This window comes from Nipponia nippon, unplaced genomic scaffold (genome assembly GCF_047370975.1).
Source record: "Nipponia nippon isolate SJK-2023a ecotype South Korea unplaced genomic scaffold, ASM4737097v1 scaffold_17, whole genome shotgun sequence".
In the NCBI taxonomy this organism is placed as follows: Eukaryota; Metazoa; Chordata; class Aves; order Pelecaniformes; family Threskiornithidae; genus Nipponia; species Nipponia nippon.
The window spans coordinates 5,129,561-5,145,000 of record NW_028262333.1 but is presented as its reverse complement, the minus strand read 5'-3'; the positions used below and the strand labels follow the sequence as shown (position 1 = coordinate 5,145,000).

Sequence of the window (15,440 nt, the reverse complement as noted above, 5' to 3'; positions counted from 1 at the left end):
CAGGCTATGAAATATGATGTGGGCTTGAAAGGGATGCCTTGGGTTGTTGGAGGGTAATGACAAGGTGGACACTAAATGTCAGGCCAGATGGATGTGATTCTCCTCTTCCCTGGGGCTTTTGCAAGGCAATGGACAAAAGGAGGATTTTTTCCAGACCAGGATGGCAAGGTGCAACCTGCTTGCAGGGGCAGCCAGATCACTTCATGCAATTAAAGGACCTTTATCAAAGCCACAGAGATCTCCCAGTCCTCTTCTCCAGTTGCAAGAACTGTGCTTTTGTTTAAAAAAAACAATAAGAAATAGGGAACAAATCCTGCTACCGCCTTGCCCTGCCTTTGGAGGGAATCGGCTGGTTCCTAAATCAAGGGTGTCTTTTCATGCTGGGCAGCCTCATCCCCACAGCCAGCCAGCCATGTGCTCCTACCCATCCCCTGGCAGACTCACAGCAGTGCTCGGAGTCAACAGCCAGCACTATGTCCTTCATTGCTGAGCTTCACGCCTTGCCCCAATAAAGCTGGACCAGCGTTTGGTGTAAAAGCTCAACTTCTGGAGCTACCACCTGCTCTAAGGACAGTTCATATTCTATGGAGACCGCAACAACTCAAGGTGCCATCGAGGTGCTGTCAACAGGCTCTGGTCATGCAGGGTAAAAGAAAGGACCAGCCCTGCTGGGAAACCAGGCAAATTTGGCCTTAATGCCTTTCAGCCAAGGAGGATAAATAATGACAAAAAGGATGATGGACATGGTGCCACATTCGAGAGGAACAGACGGGAAGGTGCCTGGTTGCTGCAGCAACAAGGCCGGGCTTTCGGAAAGATGCGTTTTTCTTTCTCTTTTCACCTGCCAATCTTCCCCCCACGTCAGTGCTCTGCCGCTGCGGGAGACGAGCGGTGACATTTACACTCCCACTAACAAGCTGGTTCGGTGATGGGCAGCTCTGCAGGAGAGCATCTGGTGTCACAGAGCCCGAGCAGAGAGGAAGGGAGGGTCCTCTCAAGCAGTTAGCATAATTTGGGACTTTTTATTATTATTATTATTGTTATTATTATTATTATGAGCATTATTAGGGCAGGAGCGTGCACGGAAACGGCAGGCAAAGCCTCAGTGGGGCATGCAGCATTTCCTACCCTTCGTGTGGGTCTGGTCCTGCAGCCGATGGGAGCAACAAGATGCCAATCCAACCCAGAGAATGTCTCTGCATGTCCTGCTGGGAGAGGGAAGGAAACAATAAGGAAAAGGAGAGGATGAGCAAGAAGTCAAGCGACAACACAGGAGCAATTTCACTTCTCAGCTTGGCTCATGATAGCAGGCTGTGTCATCAGCCGTGCTCCCGCAGTTCGGTGTTCCTCAGTGCCCTCCTGAAGCTGCCCATGTCTTTGGCTCCTTGGGAGAAACATTGTTATGGTGGCAGAGGTGAAACTCAGGCTGCTCTCTCCCTCCCGGCAGGTTTGCCCGCCGCTGAGCCTCACTATGCTTTCCTTTGCCTTCTGGATAAGGCAACTTTCAGATCACTCAAATTGTCCCAATAATAACAGTAATAGTAGTAATAACAGTAATAATAATAACAATAATAATAATGCTACTTCAAAGTAAATGCAAGAAAAATACAACAGCTCTGAAATTAATTGTATGAAATAGTGGGGCAGGAAACTGCTTTGGGTTATCTCCTCTCTCTTACGGGTCGATTTGCTGCTGGCATCAGGAGGAAAGTGGAAATTAAGAACCAACAGCCCTTCCTGGCTGCCAGACCGCTCTGCCATTGCAGCTGGCTGAGAAGGTGCCCTGTTGGACCATGACTGCCAAACCGGGGGTGGAAATACAAGAATGTTGTTACCAATAAAACTTGAAATTTATGTCTTCCTATGCCCAGCAAAGCCAAGGAAGCCGGGTTTCCTGAGGATCTATGGCTGCAAGTCAAAGACCCATGTGGAGTCTCTCATGCCTAGTATGGATTGCGCTGATATATTTATTTGAGTGAAAGCATTAATAGGTTTTCTCTTCTCTGCAGTGTCATTCTTTTTCACAAAGCTTGGAGGTTCCAAGCCTGTCAAATCAAGGTGAAAGTATGGGCTGAAAATTATTAGTAAGACACAAATAGGCTGCTCCACCTCCTTGCCTGTCCCCATCCTTCTCTCTGAGCGCAGAGCATGTGCTAATCAGCCGCTTTTCATTAGGCATCCAGGCTAAAAGATTAGGATGTCAGGGAGGGCAGCCCACTTCTAGTGTCTTTGTCCCTCCCTGAAGCTGGTGCAGCCCCTTCAGACTGAATTTGAAGAGGCAAAGTACCTGATGTGTTGTAACCCAGTATTCTCAGAGTAATTGCTCTGCTTTTCTAAATCGTCACTAAAAAACTCCCTACGTTTTTCAGCTGGTGCTTAAAAGTATACCCAGTAATCTGTAGAGAAGACAAGACTGAAAAAACATAGTCAAGCCTGGGGGAAAAAATGCATGAAGGCAGATTATAAAAGACCAGATAAATAATCCTTCAAATATGGAAACTGCAGAAATTAAGAGGCTATTTGCAGAAATCTCTCATTACAGAGCACACAGGAGGCATCGGCAAGATTACAAACTGACCACCGTATGAAGCTTATACAAGGGAGAAACCAAACCTGTCCACCAGCCGCGACCATCACGTCTGCAGCGGTGCAATGCACACAGTGACAGCGGCGCATGTCTTGGCAGTGATGTCAATCAGCAAAGCACTGGAAAATGGGATCACTTGTGGAGTTTTTTTCCAGTGACTGGAACTCTGCAGGCGTTGCCCCTAACCAAACCTCAGCGTCTTTCAGCACAGAGTTCAGGCTGGAAAGTTGCTCCTCGTGGCACTGGAGCCTGTGGCGAGAGCTCCAGCTGGGCAGAAGTTTGCAGCTCACATGGGCAGTGGGGCCAGATGAAGGAGCAGTAGAAAAAAAATTTTCTTTTTAGTATTCTTAACTGGAACCCTCTTTTCTTCCTATTAAAAAAAAAAAAAAAGTTAAGTTCTCTTCTGTAACAGGAGAGTTTTTTAATTTTGAAAATTGAAAGGTTTTCATGCTTTGTGCATTAACTTTTTTGCCACCAAACCCTAATACTGCAAAAGACAGAATCCTTTTGCAAAACGTACTTGCCTGAAAGACAGTGCCGGTGCCAAGCAGACTGCTCTTGAATCAAAACCTTCCATGCTCCTGTTGGTGTTTGGTTTTGGACCCTTTCGACATCGCTCCAATATAGTTTTCTGCTTCCTGAATCCTTGCCCATCCTGAAAAGCGTGGGTTGCTTATCGTAAAACCTGCCAAGCAAAGCAAGTGAATCAACTGTCCTACAAGGGCAAGGAACAAGCTGTGCCACCCACCAGTCCACGTGTCCATGGAGTAGCAGGGAACACCAAGAACCGTGCAGAGGCCTCGTTCCCAACTGCAGACACTTCTACAGGCATAAATATTATTCTTTAACTGTGTGGCTGCATCTCAGATGATCCATATGCAATTTTCCTCCCACGTCCAGGGAGCGGGGCTGTCAATGCTGATCAGACCCTGGTCGCTCCAACAGATTTGCACTGACCTGTTGTGCTTGCCCTGGGGATTCTGTACCAGCAAATAGGTATTGAGTCGATACTGCAAAGCAGTGACAAGCACGGAGCAGGGGACCTATGTCTGCACTATAGAGAAAGCATGTCCTAGAAACAGGAGCCTCGTACATGGAGCTAAGCCAAGCTTTTGGGTCCTGCTGCTGCCCAGATTATCCCAACACTCCAACTCCACCTGGTCAGCATGGAGGAGAAGGTTTTGAGAGCTGCACTGGGCGACATCAGGGTTAGATGTGCGGACTCAGTTTCCCTAGCAGTGAAATGAGTCTTTCTGAGACTCACCTCTTCCCCAGAGAGCCGTGACGATTCATTAAGCAATTGTAAAATCAGAATGTAGCTGCTGACTGTGAGTTGCGGTCCATTAACAACCCTATTTATTGCCAACCAAATAATTAGCTTAGGGATGCATCAATGGGTCTTGATTGCATATGAAATAACTGCCTTATTACACAGAAATCAAATGAGTTTCTGAGGACAGCTCAGGTGTCACCTCAACCTTGGTATTGAAGAGGAAAAGAAAAAAAAAAAGAAAAAACCCAGCCATTTCGATGTGTTGCTCAGCAACAGAATTTGCGGGGGAAACAATCTAGGAATGAAAGAAAGAGCATTTCCAAGAGAATGGGTTATTTCAGGCGAGACATCAGGGACAAGCAAATGTCACAGAGGCAGAGAACTTTTTTTTTTCTTCTTTAATCAATAATTTAAACTAGGCATTTTGGGTAAAATAAGCATTTAAGTTAGCTGATTGAAAAACAGAGATCCCAAACCTTTACAAAGAGTCACATTGCTGAAGAAATGTTTATTTGTTTATGTGAGGGAAACATTAGATTTACTAGACACCAAATTAAAAATTGAAAATGCTCTTAGAAATGTAACCTGTTCATTTAAAGAGGGAGATGATGTAATGCCAACATTGCTATATTGTGCAGCATCCCTCCCAGAGCAATCTCATATTAATTTTGTTGTTCTCCTTCCCACATGCCCTCCCCTCCCTCCCTTCTCCTTTCTCTTCTAGGACAAGACGAGTGCGCTGAGTCTCAGCAATGTGGCGGGGGTTTTCTATATCCTCATCGGTGGGCTCGGACTAGCCATGCTGGTTGCCTTAATCGAGTTTTGTTACAAGTCCAGAAGTGAATCAAAGCGGATGAAGGTGGCAACCCATTCCCCGGCCTTTCACACCTTCTCTCTGATCCTACCCCAGCTCCAAAGCTGTCTTCAAAGATGGATGCAGCCCAGCCACGGGTGGAAAGCCAAGACATAGGGATAACAAAGTGACCATGTCACTCAACTTGCTAGAAAGGAATAGGAGCATCAGAGCAAGATAAAAAAGGGTCAAGTGGGCTGTAGTGGCAAGCTGATGCAAGATCAGACATGTGGCATAATGCTAGATCAAAATCCAGATATAGAGCAAAATCATAGCACAAATGGTGACAGAAACACATTGCCGTTCCTTAAAATTAAAGAAAGCAGACTATGGCAATGCGTGTGCAGCATGAATGAAGCGTGCTGGGGTTGGTGTGATACAGCCATTACTGCAATAAAAAAAAATTCCCAAACCCAAGCGGTTAACAGCAAGATAAAGCTGGGGTAGCGTGGTAATGAATCAGAACCTGTTGTTCCCTTCGCTGGCACCGTGCTGGCACCATTTGCAGATATGCAACAGTGATACATGCTCAGAGCATTGTTGAACGGATGACGTGGGTCTCCAAATTCAGAATTATGGGTCCTCTTAGAGAGAAATTGGCCTCTAATGTCTCCTGTAATTTCTTTTCCTCCACCCTGTCATGGTCTTGCAGAAGCATACTTCCTATGGCCCAAGAGATTTGTTTCAGCCCTAAATTCTGATGTGCCTAAATTTCCGAGTGTCATGTCAAGACTGGATTAGATTTGAGAGCCTGGGGGATACACATTTAATGCAGCATCTGTGGAACAAGTGCATCTTGATTCAGATGACTAGCAGAGGCGATCCCTTATACAGATACCACTCTGTACAAGGGTGCAGCGGGATCTGTGCTGTAAGAGTAACATATCCCTTTTTTTCCTCATCTTGACCTCTCCCATGAGCATGGAAGTTGGTATGAGTATATGAAGTATGCAGTGAATTTCATGAAATTTAGAGAGATTTTCACTTCCTTGAGCACTGAAACTTACCCAGAATCAAAAGGGAAATAAGGAATTGTTTCTTTGGTTTTTATGTCACCATTTCACAACACGCTCAATGTTTTATCAGCAATAATAACATTCCTAATTCACTGAAAATGTGCAATAGCTCTTTTCCCATTGAGGTTCAGAAAATTCTACAGGCAATGAGAGGTACATTGAGCACAGGGGTAAGATAATGCAAGCAATTAATGACTCTGAATATACAAAAATTAAATTATAATTGCTGTCTACACTGTAAAGCTAGGTATGTCACAAATATGCTGCGAAAATCTGTGAGAACGCAATAGCTCCATAATTTTTGGTCTTAAGGAGATTCTGCCCTGGTATTGGCTTCCTTGTGTTGCTAGAAATGACCCACTAATTCTCATCAGTGTTAGCCTGCAGGGCTCTTGTCATGCTAAAACCAGCCACTATGGGAAGGAATTGTTGCTTTTTTCCAATCTAAACGATTCTATGATTCTATTTTCTAAGCTGGCTCTTATTCTATGTCCCTTTGGCTGGCTCCCACCATCAGCGGCCACCCCACAAGGCCATTCAGTGGAGCCCAGGCAAGTGCCCAGAAAGATGGGTCAGACCCCCCTCTAAACCCAACCTCTGCTCAGCAAGCCCTTACAGACCCCCTGGGTGAGCTGCAGATCCCACCAGCACAGGAGGCTGCTCCATGCCTGGCAAGGCTCTAGAGTTGACTGTTTCTGAATAGCTGTTCCAGATTTATCTGTTCTGGATAATTCTTCACCTGGATATCCCAATCCAGAAAGGCTGATTGTGCCCTTAGAGATAGCTTAAATGCAAGGAAACCACATGAACTTCGTCTCTTAGTTTAATTGTTCTAAACAGGTGGTTTCCTTAGATCTCTGAAACCAGACATTTTGGATGGTATCTGGAACAGGAAGATGAGATTTGGGTTCCTGAATTAGGTTTGCATTTCCTGGTTACCTCAGTCATCACTGTAGACAAAAACATAGGCACATGCTCAAGTTCTTACATGAGGAGAGTTAAACATATGTTTGCAGTGAGTCAGAGTCCACTGTACATAACAGTACTGGAGTAGTAATAGCACATCTATGGGGGAAGTGTGTATAATACCTCTGCTCAGATCCAGGATGACTGTTCTTATGTTGTAGAGTTTGAATAGTTTTTGCATATGGCACGTATGCTTTATACCCCAAAATACTGCTGAAACATTTAATTTTGAATGTAGAAGAGGTGTGAACTAACAGAGCAGATGCAGTAGGGACATGCAGAAAGTGAGAGTCTGAATGGAGACAAGGAGGGAGAGAACAGTGACAGAAAGACAACACTGGTTTATATTGTAATTTCTCCAACTTTGCTAAGGACAGGGGGAGACCCCCCCGTCCTTCCTAAAAAGGGTTTTTGTTTAATCCCGCAGCAATCAATCAATGAAGCCATACGGACATCAACCCTTCCCAGGCCGGCTGCAGCAGGAGGCAGTGGAGAAAATGGACGTGTGGTCAGCCACGATTTCCCCAAATCCATGCAGACGATCCCGTGCATGAGCCACAGCACCGGCATGTCCCTGGGAGCTACGGGATTATAATTGGCCTTTTGACCCATTGCCTGGGTGAGAGCAGGGGCAGCCCAACTCCACCCCCTCCAGAGCCAAAAACAAACCCAACACCAACAAGACAAATGACGATGACAGAAGGGACAATTGGATGGATCTTCTCAAGGAAATCAAATCTATTTCCCTTTTCATTTGCAAACAGATCCACCGGCAGGAGAACAGAAACGGGTCTGTACTGCAATAAGGAGAGCGTAATGGGATTTAACAGACTCATGAACCGTCCCTGATCAAAGAACCACTGGAACACTAATGAGGACTATGCCATTTTGTTTTAACTTGGTTGTTAATAAGTCTTAGTGTGTGCAATATATATATTTTTTCTTACTAATTCCTGTGGTGTCAGGGTAACATCAGCCCTTTCCCCCTTCCCCGCTCAGTCCTTCAATCTGGTTTAGTTTGGGATGCAAACCATGTCTGAGCTACTAACAGTAAAAAAGAAAATCCGATAAATGGCAAGTTGAACTCCCTGCAGGGCGTCAGCTTTGACCCCTTTTGTCCGTCGTGATTCTGCCTTCTGTTGTCCTGTTGTGAACTTGGGCTGTGGAGTTATTGCAACAAGGCAGACAGAGCCGCGAACGGCTCTCCCTGCAACAGGAAGGACTTGATGCGAGAAAGAACCTGAACAAAAACATGAGGCTGTTTTACAGGGGCAAAGTCATGAGTGAGTTTGGAAACCCCAGGTAACCTGAGGACAAAGTGATAATTCTTCCAGAGATGATAAGTGGCGGTTCAAGAGAAGAATCGTGTGCCTGGAGTGGAGAGTGTCATGCTTGGCAGACTAGAGCAGATGGTTGGTCTAAGATCATGGTCGGCTGCTGTTTATGGAAGAGAGAAAGTAAATGCCGCATTCCCCTTACATGCGACTCTCCTACCTAGGTTATTGGGGGCTAATAAGCAATTGTGAACCATTTCTTCATTGCTTAGCTTCTATGTGTGCTCCCTTTCTGGTGGTCACATAAGGGAACCACCTTGAGCCGGGAATAGACCATCTCAAGACATCCAGTTCTAGATGGCTGCCTATTAACCAGTAAAACATGCTAGAAGTCATGGGGCTGCAATGGGAATATCCCTGCCTTTTTGCTCTGAAATCCTTTTTTGGCCATTTTTCTAATTAAGAGGGACATTTTGTAGATAGTTGGCCAGAATGGCCTCCTGGAAGGAACTGCTGAAGCAAACCAAGGAGGAGACCCTACAAGAGCTTCATTCAAGCGTCCGTGACATTCAACAGTATCAGGGCTGGTCAAACTCAGCCTTCCCATCGAGTTGTGGCCTGTCTGGGTACAAAGCCAAAAGTAGCAGATTCCCACTTATGTATCCTTAGGGAGGGGGAAGCATCCACAAGCCAGGAGAGCAGGTTGCTGACCCCAAACTCAGTATTGCAGAAACCCGCTCTGCCAGACAAGCAGCTGGGGGTCCAGCCACAGATGTGGAGATCAAAGGGACAAGGATGGTTTTCCAGAACCGCACAAAAGGTTCATTCTGTGAATCACTGGCATGGACAGGCAAATGCTTCCCACCCTGGTGGGCCTGAGACACCTCCCCAGAACTGAAGGATTCCCAGTGGAGCATCTGGAAAGAGAGAAGATCTGTGGGGCAGAGACCACAGTGAACCCACTTAGCCTTGTCCCATCTCACAGGTCCATCACTGATGACAAATAAAATTCAAAGCTTCTCACAGGACCCAGCAAATATCTGTCTGGGGACTGAGCTGCTATTGGAGTGTTCTGAGCTGCTTTTTCTCTTTTTTTTTCTTTCTTTTTTTTTTTCTTCTGCAACATAGCAAGAGATGAGCAGGAAAAGAAGAGAGGCAGGCGAAGAGAAAGTGATGCAGGCAAATGACTGGCACAGGTCTGTGAGAAGGATCTGTCTATGCAGCTGTCCATAAGTACAGCTGGAAGCTGCCTGAATACCAGTTTCCATTAGTGTACGAATGTGCAGAGCAATACGTTTACCACCTTTAACACCAGCCTGGTCTGAAGTATCTGTTCCATTTACCCACTTGTCATGCAACACTTTGGAGACCAGCAAGTCGGAGTCAAGGTCCTAAGCTTGGACACTGCATGTCTTGTGCCAATATGTTTTCCTCTCTCCACCACTGGAAACCCTTGTGATCTTCCTCTCTCATCACTGAACATGAACTCTGTTATCAGCCACTCCAAACATGTCTTCAGGTCACTTTGTGTTGGTTACCATTATTTTTAATCTGCTTTTCTTAATTTTAACTTCATTTCTGTGTAAGTGCTAGCACAGTGGAGGCATCCCACAAGCTAGCCTGTTTCCATGCCCAGAGCCCTCGGATGTATCTCCTGACCCAGCTCTTGTCGCATCCTAGACCTTGCCACAGCAGTGCACTGCCGGGCACTGTGGTGGGAGCAGGCTGCCGAGACCCATCGGTGCCCCGTTCTCCTCCAAAGACAGGACCACGTGGCAGCGGGTTGTGGGGAGCCCCACCGGGCAGTTAGACGGTCTCGTGAGAAGCAACGCATCTGTGCTAGGACTGGCCGCCTGTGACGTCAAGATGTGAGATGCAGTTTTCAAAGGCTTTTGATCAGTGGAGGAGTTTAAAAAAAAAAAAAAATTAATAGGACATAAGCGTGGAAAATGTTAACTTGTAATATGTATTTTTACTACACTTTTCTTAAAAATAGAGTAATGGTAAAACTCTTAAAGACATTGACATTTTTTCTCAACAGGAATCCATATTTAACAGTTTTGGCTTTCATTAAATTTTGCTCTTTGGTACCTGGATCTTTTATTTAACAGCTATATTTGTTTTAACTATCTTTTGGTTTTTCTTTCCTTTTTTTTTTCTTTTGGCAGTACTGCAAAGGATTTTGCTTTATCAAATGCAACAGTGTTTTCCTTTTCACATTCTCTTTTTTTCAAGCAACATTTTAATTGGTAATTATTATTTACACAAAAATGAAACTATCAGCTGGAATTTTAGCACCAAGGATCCATGATCCATTTTTCATACCTGTCCATGCCGTTTTGTGCCAGTGCTGGATGTGTGGAAATGAAAATGATGTTACCCCTCAGGCAATATTATCCAACCTGAATCAAACGAGATTTCTTTGATTATTGCTGTGTCTGACTTGTGAACAGCAGCCAAATAAACTGCTTCAGGTTGAAATTGGGAATCTATCTAATATTTACCCAAGAGTCAGGAAACTAAGCATTCATTGGGTTCAAAGTTAATGATTTTGCTTCGTTTGGAGTTTTGTGGGGTTATTTTTTGAGGAGGGCTATTAGAGGACTTTAGCTTGGTTTTACAGAGAAGGAAGACATGGTCAGCTCAGAGATAATTCAGAACCAGCACTGGTCCAAAAGTCTTCACCAGGATCAGCTTTCCTAGGAGCTCCCATGCTGTTTCAGAGGCTTGGACATTTAAGATGTTTCTCACTCAGTTTTCACACAATTAGCCTGCTAAATTCCTCATCCAAAAGTCTGTTGAAGGGGGAAAAAGAGTAGGATTTAAAGAGCCTTGGACATTTATACAGATGCTGACAGCTGCTAAGGTTAACTATAATCATTAATGTCATGCTCTTACGTAGCGCTTGGTGTCACAGATCTGGAAAGACTTCCCTTCCCCATATTGTCATTCCCATTTATCGGCTGGGGAAGCTGAGACACAAAAGTGCCTTGGACCAGGCATCCCAGCTTACCCCACGGGGCCATGGTTATAGATTCAAGGTCTCCAACATTCACAAGGGGTTTTTTTTACCCACTGGTGAGTTTTAAAGATAGAGTCAGCAAGGGGCAGAATTAATACATTTTAAAAGGGGCTGTGAACCCTCAGGCTTCAAAGCACAAGAGACTCCCAATCAATGAAGCCTGAAGGAGAGGTTTCCCACAGGCAGGCTATGCTGGATCAGCCCATTTTGGTCTTCCACAATTGCTTAGGCATCCAGTACTGTACTGTGGGCTTGGATCCTGTCTCAAAATGCTCTTCTTGCTCAGTGGTTCATTCTTCCCAGTGAGGTTGCAGAAATGCACAAGAAATGTTCCTTTATATCTTGGCATAAAGCGGACAAAATTCCCTCCTAGTAGCAAAAGCAAATATTCCTTGTAAGAAAGTCTCCAGCAAGAATTCAAAACCGTCTTCAGCAGTTGTTGAAGCAAAAAAACCACCGAACCTTGAAGTGCAGCAGGTGAGGAACAGATGCATCACCCAGTCCATCCCCGTGCTATGGGATGATAACCCTGGCATCAGGACACAAAGCTGGGATGCTCCAAAAAGATTTGGCTGGACTTGTTTGTCCATGTGCCTACCTGCCATCAAATGCAAGGAGAACTTACTCATGTAAGCTCAGTGAAGGGATGGAGCAGGGGTGCATCAATGTTTGCTGTAACCCAGTGGGTACCACTAACCTTTTCAACTCCAGCAACTTGGCCAGATATCTCCATCAAAAGTTTTGGGATACATGGGGAAGTTTTCCATCGCCATATAGCTTTAGAACGCAAATGAACACACCTTCCTTTGGGATGGGGGCAGAGAAGTGAATCCAGCTCCGCACTGGGCAGAAGTGATCCCATAACCCATCACACTGTACTCAGGTAGCAAGGAGCCTTTCTGCAAATGGGGTGTTATATGGAGCCACAATCTTGCGAAGTGCTAAGTTATCTCGCTGTTCCCAGAGCACTTAGACTAATCCCCCTTTTGCTGGTGTGCACTTATCCCAAGGAGGCATCGCTGTTTGGCTGCCAGGGGATACACCTGGCTTGGGGATGGAGAGAGGCAGGGTGCTGAACATCATCTTCACCAAGCTGGTACCCAAGTGAACTCACCTGCCAAATGTGTGCAAGGGGAGAGCTGTCTCTAGGGCAGTGAAACACAGTAATCCTCACCCCTAGAAGGGATATTGAGAAGTGTAATTAGCCAATGTTTGCACATCCCTTTCTCATGCACTACTTATACAGTATACACACACACACACACACGGATACACAGATATTAATAGATGCCTTTGATGGCCCAAATTAGCTGTCAAGGTACCTTTTGGCTCCTAAGGATCAATATGGTATAATGTAACAGCCACAAAGTATGTTCATTATTCTGCAGGGCTGGTTTAACATGCTCTCTGGATCCCTTTGGCAGTAATTCCTCCTCTGTTCGAGCTGGCATCAAAATTAATGGCATGTCGTGTTCTATAAGTCCTGACTTTTTAGATGAAAGGTACATGGTGTTGTTCGCATCAGTATTACAGTGTAATAAATCAATGCTTTCCCATTGGAAGGATTTCAGGCGATTTCACAACTTGCTCTCAGGAACTCAAAAGACAACCTGTCTGCCAGGCCATGGGTCAATAAAAAAAAAAAAAAATCCATAAAAACAGAAAAAGGAGAGGAAAAAAAGAAAAACATTTCATTGCAGTATTGTTACCTGTTTTGTATAGGACGCTGGAGCCAGGGCAGCAATGCCCAAGTTTCATCAGGCCCCATCGCACAAGGCGGTGCTCAGCTCAAGGGAGCATATTCGCTGTGCCAGGGAGGTTATGGACAAAGCCGACAGAGACTGGGAGGGGGAACACAGCCTGATTTCACCTGACCAAATAGGAGCAGAAACAAAAGTAAAGTTTGCCTCCTGATTGCCAGACCCTAGAACAAACTGCTCCTGATTTTCAGAAAAGCAGCAGGAAAGGGGAAGAGGAGCGAAGACTGAGCATGCCAGGACAGAGCACCCAGCAAGCCCCCGAAAGGTGCCGACAGGCTTATTGTCCCAGCTTCTTTGGTAGCTGCTGCCCAGAGTGCAGTTCACTTAATGAAATTTTTACCAAGTAAAACTTAAATTCCCCTGCTCCCAGGAGCACATGTGCAAGACAGGAAGAGGCTAAACTTGAAAGGGGAGCCGTTTTGTTGCCTCAGATTAGCTCAAACTGTGTGACAAGCTTTCCTCACTTCAAAACCAATGTTGTTAACCTTGAAATCTGCATTATTAATATTTCAACATTAGTCCCATCAGGAGCTGCCGAAAGAGCTCTCCTGGACTTGTGACAGCTCGTCCTGTTTGATTCCAATCATATATGAATGCATGAGTTAAGAAGACATCATTAAAAGTACATTAAGTTTAATTATGCTAGCAGCCGCAGACAGTGGGAGCATCGGCTTAATGCAGAATGCATAATTAGATCAGACCTAATCCATTAGATTCATATTTGTTAAAAAAAAATGCTCCTCGTCTATAAGTGTCACTACAAAGTGATCCATAGGGTTTGGAGGAATGGCACCATTTTCTGGGGGCTACTGCCCTCCCACCTCCTCTCCCCTCCTCCCTGCCCATCACCCCTGTGCACGCTGCTGAGCCCTCATTCAGCTCATTGCACATCCAGTTTAACACAAAAAACAGAGCAAGATCCTCTGCTCTGGCAGCCAAGCCCTGGGAAGGTGCTACAGTGGTTTAAGCCATTATGGACCCAGATCTCTTGTGCAAGGAGCTGGCACCGCCAGAGCAGTCTGTAGATGCAGGAGTGCACCCAGTCTCGGGTGGGTGGATGGCCTCACAACCCAGTTAGACCAGTGCAGCCATGCTCGGGGATGGAAATGGGTGGTTCCAGCGTGGCTAATGCCCTTTCACAGACTCCAGCTGCTGTTGGCTACAGAATGGGTTGGGAAAGCTTTGCAAACAAAACAAAAAAAGACAAAAATAAACCAAAATAATAAAGCAAAAGTGTTTCAGCTCCTGCCAGGCTGATGCAGTGCTCTTCACTGACACCAGGAGGGCAGTGGCAGAGGCCCACGGCTGTGGCAGCAGGGAAGGCGACGTGTTCCTTTTCCCAGCAGCACGGCGTTACAAACCACCCACTGCATTGCTCTGCAAAGCCACTGGATTCTAGGGAAACCACCATCACCGGTGGGCTCGAGCTAAGCCCTGACATGAGCAGCCGTGGGTTGCCACCTCCATCTTCACCCCACAGCTGGGTCGCAGGGATAACGGGTACCACCAACCCTTCACATCCCGAAGCAGCATCACGGCAGTTTGGAGGACAAATCTAACAACGCCTGAGCCCCCCAGGTAATCAGGTTGCTGTGGCTTGGTGCTCCTCAGCTGGGATACAGAGGATCCTGTAGCCACGTGCTTGTGCCATGGAGTAATTTCAGCAGCATCTCCCAGCCCAGACCCCATGGTGATGGCCGCTGCCTTGGCGGGGCATTTCCCGGCTCCTGGGGGCAGCCCAGAGGTGATGCATCTCACCAGCAGGCTGCTAAACGACAGTGCTCATGGGTCCACATACTCACTGCCATCCTCCTTGCTACAGAGAGGGGTGAATTTACCATGAGCCTTTAACTGCCACAGGTTATTCGCACCCATTGCCCCACAGACTGACTCAGCTCAGCACTGGACATGGAGAGGGTCTGCACAAAGCTGAGGTCCGAGTCCCGCTCGAGGGTGATTTCAGCTGATGTCCCCTCCAGCCTGGAGTCAGAGTGGGCTGGAAAGAGGAGGAGGTCGAGGCCACCATGTGACACATGCTTGGCAGCTGTAAGCAAGAAATTGCAGTTCAGGAGGGAACCCGAGAGCCCCGCGCTCACTGGCACTCATCATGAGCAGGAGCTGCTTACGCTTAACGGCTCAACTGAGCCCTCTAACACCTGCCTAACTGCTGAATATTATTGCTATTAAAAGATAATGGCCTCTTGCTGCCCCTCCTCCATGGAGCTGGGTAAGGGCTATGATTGGGAAGCTACAGCACGGAGGCACAACCCCACAGGCAGGGCAAACGGGCAGGATTAAAATCTTTCTGAAGGTACCTTTCACAGCCAAGGGCCGGCTCCAAATGTACCACAATTACTGGTTAGACAATAAATGAGATTTCCAGGAAGTTTTCTGAATAAAGTATCTGCTAACTTAGGTTTGGAGAGGCCTTTTTGGTTGGATTTTTCTTTCTTTTTTTTTTTTTAAAGAAAGAGAAAATCTCTACCAGTCAGCCCATTTTATCCATATTACATTTTCGTCCTCACCACCTCCATCCCCTCTCTGCCCTGCTCACGCAGGCAAGGGTGACACCAGCGCAGGCACGCAGGCAGGTTAGGTTGTGCCACGGGGTCCAGGAGGGGATGGGATGGGGGTCAGCAGCTCAGGGGGTCCCTTCTGCTCCCCATTTTGCAATGCTGTGGGACACCAG

At 46.2% G+C, this 15,440-nt stretch overlaps 1 protein-coding gene across 3 annotated transcripts in view; it reads left to right on the top strand.

Moving 5' to 3' along the window:
* GRIA1 (glutamate ionotropic receptor AMPA type subunit 1) overlaps nt 1-15,230 on the top strand; it is a 135,217-nt gene extending 119,987 nt beyond the window's left edge. For all 3 annotated transcript variants that reach the window (XM_009466831.2, XM_009466830.2, XM_087753565.1), the window contains exons 15-16: nt 4,585-4,719; nt 7,102-15,230. In XM_009466831.2, coding sequence (XP_009465106.1) covers nt 4,585-4,719; nt 7,102-7,290 — 324 coding nt within the window. In that variant the 3' untranslated portion in view covers nt 7,291-15,230. The remainder of the gene's footprint in view (nt 1-4,584; nt 4,720-7,101) is intronic.
* Nucleotides 15,231-15,440: the final 210 nt, after the last annotated feature.